The 6,330-nt window shown below is 44.2% G+C and overlaps 1 protein-coding gene across 1 annotated transcript; it reads left to right on the forward strand.

Moving 5' to 3' along the window:
• The first annotated feature begins 2,734 nt into the window (after nucleotides 1–2,734).
• On the forward strand, nucleotides 2,735–6,239 carry fam131aa (family with sequence similarity 131 member Aa). The gene is made up of 5 exons (XM_078264722.1): nucleotides 2,735–2,873; nucleotides 3,172–3,283; nucleotides 3,384–3,560; nucleotides 5,219–5,356; nucleotides 5,500–6,239. The coding sequence occupies exons 2-5, from the start codon at nucleotides 3,193–3,195 to the stop codon at nucleotides 6,021–6,023; spliced, it is 930 nt and encodes a 309-aa protein (XP_078120848.1). The 5' UTR covers nucleotides 2,735–2,873; nucleotides 3,172–3,192; the 3' UTR covers nucleotides 6,024–6,239.
• Nucleotides 6,240–6,330: the final 91 nt, after the last annotated feature.

Here is a 6,330-nt window from a genome sequence, read left to right on the forward strand (position 1 = left end):
AACCAAATGACTGCGGATGTGCGCGGTAAAGTAGGCCTGTATTTTTATAGAACGACAGGTGAAAAACAGCTGCAGTGCATTTCGGGGCCAAAGCTGCAGGTTAGGCTACTATCTTGCCTGCACGGGGAGAGGGGGGGTGGGGCTGTGGGGCTGTGGGGCTGTGACACCGCCTTGCGTTGATGACGCTTGCCATCGGGAGACATTTGGACAGCCTATGTAACACATACATCCTACCGACCAACAAATGGTTCGTCTGTGCTGGAGACCTAATGCTGGAGTTAGGAAGATGTTTCCGCAGACTGAGTGGCTTTAATGATCCACTGCAGAGCCTGCTGCAGGGGGACAAACCGCGCGCTATCATCTGTTGATCGGATTGGAGACAATTAAGCGCATTATCATGAGCCACCGCGGTCCGACTTACAGGTAGGTACCCAGAGTCGTTGACAGGGGAATCATTATGTTATATATATTATAAGCACGCGAGTATGCTTAGAGCTGTGGAGGTGCATATAAAAGGCAGGGGGCTCTCGGCATCTTCGTGCTGTTTATCCAATGCAGGTATGCAGATAGAGAATTCAAAGGTTGCCAGGAGACCCGCTGCTGCATCCGCGTCTCTCGTGCATTATTTTCCCCATAATTGCACGCTACTAGGCCTGCACCCATCAATGGCGGGGTGATTGTGTGCGTTATTTAGTCGTCAGCGTGTCGCTCCTGTTGCTCTAAATTTCCAGAGAGAGAAAAAAGCATCACATCAACACTGCAGCTCCCTCCATTCATGCCAAATACGAGATGTTTGGCTGCAGTCAAACTGGCTTACCTCCATCCCACTTGTTGGTCCTATATAAGTCACATCACTGGCTGTGTGGATGTCGGACGATCATCCTGTTAGACACGCTTAGTCATGTGCATGGCAAAGAGGCACACAGCAGTCTGCCTCTGCAGGGAGTGGGCAAAATAATCCAAACACCTCATGAAGAATGACTTAAAGCAACAAGGTCATAAGATCGCAAGCGCTGCTACACATGTTGTTGTTAGGATGAATGCTAATTAGTTAGACAAACAGCACTTGTCAGCTGGTAATCAGCATGTTGAAGTGGGAGTTTTTTTTTTTTTTTTTTTCAAAAGCAGCACCACACAATGAACTGCTCCAGAGAGGCCCAATCATGTGCAGGTGCACCGGTTCAAAAAATAAAAAAAAATATCAAAGGAACAGTCATTCAATTAATGATTATTTTCATTATTGATTTCATCTGTCAATCATTACATGAACATATTCAGTTTACAATGATGGATAAAACAAAAAAACACAGACATTTGAGAAGCTGGAACCAGTGAATCAATGACTTAAACCGGTTATCAGCACTAAAACAGATCACTGCATCAACAGGTGAACACATAGTGAGATGAACAGGGATCACAAGTTTAAACCAGATGACAGGGATGTGACCTACAAACTGTTTACAGCACGTGGTTACCAACCTAGGGGTCGAGACCCCTTCATTGGGTCACAAGATCAATCTGAGTGATCACAATATACTTAATTGGATAGAAAACAGGAAAAAGTTATACTACATCTCTTTATATTATCTTCTGCCTTCTCTCAAAAGTTTGCTCTTTGAATTCAATTTTATTTATAGTGTCAAATCATAACAGACGTTCTCTCAAGACACGGATAGAGTAGGTCTAGACCACACTAACATTTACAGAGAACCAACAATTTCCCCAAAAGCACACTTTTCGTCCCCCAACCTCGTCTGATCGCTAAGATTATCCAAATCAAACGTTTCAAACGGAGGGAAAAATCTAAATTTGGCAGAACTCAAAGGCTCTGTGACGAGGGCTATTTCTTTTCTTTTTTTTTCTGAGACACAAACTAAAAAGGTTGGGAATGGAACTGCTGGTATACAGTGTGTAGGTGGTGACAAATGCATGCTAATTGGCATATGACCTAAAATAATCCCCATTTCTAATAGTTCAAAGTAAAAGCTGATTTCCATTGCGTGTGTCTTATTTTGTCAACATGATTTAAGACATCCATGGTGCTGAAATCTGTGTCTGAGTCTCAGGAGGGAGCTGACACCACAGGCTGAACATGTGGAGTGTTTATCAGTGTTGAGCATGAGTGTTGTCTGCGGTGCTCACAGGTATATTTTTTTTCTGCTAAAGCTTACCTCTGAGGAGTGTTGAACGCCACTCTGTCTTCATATCACTGCCTCCCAGCTTCCTACCTGCCTGTGTGCCTTTGACACACATTTACTGTCATTTTTTACTTTAAAGCACATAAGCCTTTAACCAAAGTCAGCTTCCTGAGCTGCTTTGGGAGCCGATCTGCTTCAGGATATCTGTCAAGTCATGCACACGCTCACAGTTGTGTTCAGGCAACATGTATCCTGCTTGTTGAAAGACTCACCTGCCTTAAAAACAAGACATATTCCAAGCTACTCCAGTAGATTTCGCTGACCCAACTGATCTACTGGGTGCAGCCATGTGTGTAATTGTTTTGGATATGGAGGTATTTGTGTAGCAAGATCACTTTTAATAGAGATCAGCAGCTTTGGAGTGAGCAGGCCTGACTGGAGCTGCTTACCAGAGCTGCTCAAATGCCATGTGATTGCCCGATCCACAAGGAGACTGCCCTCACCTCCCTTAACCCCAACCATTCTAACCGGTTTCACCGGCTTACTGTGGCTTTAGCATTACAGTTAATGTAGGGCATAGCTGTTTTCTCGTCTGCCTGGTGGTTTAAACCAGTAAACCCAAGCTGTGACTTTTAGTTGTGTTGGTTTACTGCGCTCTGACACCATCTCTGTATGTCCACGATGAGGCTGAGATCAAGGAGTAGTGAAAGAAGGGAGAGACAAAGATAGGAAGAGGTAGGAAACGTTTATTTTTAAAGCAGTGTAGATCTTTGTTTGGGATAAAGCATTTATTTTTGGCATGGAGGCCACAGCCGTATGTTTGTCCTGTGATTCATATTTGAATTTGAGCTTTTTTATTTAGATCCTATTAGAATGTTTCTCACAGCCTAAATATTGGAAAAGTAAACATTAACTGTTTTGAATACTGAAATAGCAGACTAGTGCTGGATGTGACGCACAACAGAGCTTATGTGCTGCTTTTGTGCATTGGTGCAAAACAAGGAGTTTTGCTTAAATCTAATTTGTATCGCAGGTGAAATTCGAGGAGAGTGAAATGATTCCAAAGTCAGGAAAATCTCCAGCAGACTCGAGGAAAAGTGTCGGGATCCATGAGTTTGCAGCACTTGCCAGGTCCTCCTTAAATGGTAATGGCCTTTTGACTTTTTGTGTTATTCAAATACGATGGAATGTCTGTGATTAAAGTTACAACTTCATACTCTCTCCTGTACCTCGCTCTGTGTCCAGGTATCTCTCAGGCAATGAAGGACCATGTAACGAAGCCCACCTCCCTGGCTCAGGGCCGGGTCGCCCACCTCATTGAGTGGAAAGGTTGGCCCAAACCTGCAAACCCACAGCCAGCCGCCCACTTTAGCTCCTACTGCCACCTGACTGAAGGAGAGAAGGAGGCCCGGTTTGCTGCAGGTATTCATCTCTGTAGTCTCTCTTTGCCAGACCTTCCTCCACAGCGCTGCGGAGGAGAGTCTGGCTAGTCCACACAGCATTCCGGGATGGGGGAAAAACGTGCTCTGGTTTATTGCCATTTCTTTAAACCAATCACAATCGTCATGGCCCCGGTGCCGCTGCAAAATAGGCTCGGGAAGGAACTTGTTTTAGTGGAATATGTGTATCTTCAAAGGTTGTTAGTCGTTCAACAGAAAACTCAGATTGGACAGATAGTCTAGCTAGCTGTCTGGATTTACCCTGCAGAGATCAGCAGTTAACCATAGTCCTCATAAATCGATCGGAGTTGAGAATTCCAACACAAAGAAAGCGTAAGGTGACGGACATCCGGCCAAAATGAAAGACATATGGTGGAATTTCCCGGAGTGGAAGGTCGTGGATATAGACTGTCATCTTTGAGACCTTTAGCCAAGAATATGTTTTGTATCCAGCTTAGACTGTGTAACTAGCTGGTCTCTGTGCATGCAGCTTTGTACTTAGCTTGGTTTAGTTCCAGCATCATCTCCTGCAGGCTGCCACCTTCTGGCATGCACCTAATCCCCTAAAACTTCTGTATGTCAGCGGTCCGCTCCGCCCACCGCGCTGTCTCTTGGGTGATGGCTTGTCTTGGCAGCAGATGGTGGCCTATTATTTAGACACTCTCCCAGAACACTTCACTGCCCACCAATGGTACAACAGCTCCTGCTGTTTTGCTGTGACTCATCCTGTCTGGTGCCGAGGACATTGGCGTGGTTTGATCAAGAGAGAGGATGAGAGAGCGAGAGAAGCGGGTTACATAGTGACTGTACAACATGTACTTCATAAAGTCGTTATCTTCTTTTTTTACACTTTGATTATTGCTAAAAACACTTTTTCCTGCATTGTAGATTTCCGAAAGGCTTGTGACAAGAGATGAAACAATTGGTCAATTTAACGATTATTAGATGTACAAAATATTAACATTGACTGTTTAGATAATGAATTGATTGTTTGGGTCACTTTAAAAGCAAAAGCAACATTTGCTGATACTAAATGTGAGTATTTTTTGGCTTTTCATTGTAAACTGAATATATATTTTTTGGACTGTGGTTAGACAAAATTAGCAATTTGAAGATGTACCCTCCGGCTGTGGGAAATGTGTGTGAACACTATTACTAAATAGTAATCAGCAGATTATGAAGCCTTACATTTGACTCAGTCTGACATAAACTTTCATCGGTTCCTAAAATTGATTTAAATTGGTATATGGGAAGAAAATGTACGACATTATTAAAAAATGTCAGACATACATAAAGCGTTTTGTAAAATCTGGCAATATGGAAACAAATTAACTTTCAAAAAAGAGGTACAAGTTGTAGTAACACTTCTACCTTGTTTAATATAGATGTTGATGACAGACAAACAGACAAACAAACTGATTGCCATCCTCTTTAAGGAGTCGCACGACAAATCTGAGGCATCAAGATCCGAAATTTTCTTTTAATGTTTTTTTTATTTACATCTGAAAGTTTAAATAAAACAAGGAAAGAAAATCACCCTTTGGTTTAACTGGTCACAGGCAGACACACACACACACACACACACACACCTTTTCCTCCATTGTAAGGGGTCATTCATTTATTGGACTTGTGTCTCTGCAGGAGTGGCTGAGCAGTTTGCCATCGCTGAGGCTAAGCTGCGTGCCTGGGCTTCTATAGATGATGACGACGGGGAAGACTCAAACGATGAAGACTCCCACACCAATGGACGGACTCAAACCGGCTCCAGCCAGAACGCAGGTATCCACCGTCGCTACCATTTTGTTCATTTTTATCACTCATCATCTTCATTAATGCATCATCACTGACAAACTCATCTTCCCATCCCCTCCCCCAATTTTCCATCCATCCCCAGGTGTTCTGACTTTTTGCTCCTCCCTCAGACGTCGCCACGTCCAATCCTATCAGCGGAGCGCCGTGCCAGCCTGAAGTTGATGGCGGCGAGGCACCGCCCTCCGACAGCAGCAGCAGCAGGGGCAGCCTGCTCTGTGGTAGGCCTGCATCTTACAATGACCCACATTCATCCCAGACCAATTCACCTACTTTAGCCAGCGACTGCATGAGTCCCTTCCTGGAGGAGGAAGAGGAGGGAGAGAGGCTGGGTGGTCACATGGAGCAGCCGGCCCTTTTGCAGGAGCAGTGCAGCGAGGTCTGCATCCACAACAAGCCCGAGTGGAGGCCTCGGGCCAGGAGCAGCAGGTGTGACTCCTGCTACTCCACCTCTCACTCGGAGTCTCCTGGAGAGGAGGAGGAGGAGGATGAGGAGGAAGGCAGCGTGTTTCATGAATTTCGAGCGTGGCATTCCAGCCGGAGAAGCTTCTTCTCCGACCGGGCTTCCTCTGGAGTGGCGTCCTTCGATGAAGAGGAGAGAGATGAAGTAGAGGAGAAGAAAGAGTATTTGATGTGATGTGTCATCCATCTTTATGTCGCTTTGAGTCCGTGTTGATTCTGGATATGACATAATCTATTCTGCTTTCACTGTAAACCTCTCTCCACCTCCTCCTCTTCCTGATCATCTCTTCTCCACTCGCTGCCTTCTGTCTCTCATCCTCCAGGCCTTTCATGTACTGATCGAGCTAGATCTGGTGTGTGTGTGTGTGTGTGTGTGTATATGTGTGTGTGTGTGTGTATATATGTATATATATATATATATATATATATATATATATATATATATATATATATATATATATATATATATATATATATAATAA

The sequence above is a fragment of the Sander vitreus genome, chromosome 12, assembly GCF_031162955.1.
Source record: "Sander vitreus isolate 19-12246 chromosome 12, sanVit1, whole genome shotgun sequence".
NCBI classification, from domain to species: Eukaryota; Metazoa; Chordata; class Actinopteri; order Perciformes; family Percidae; genus Sander; species Sander vitreus.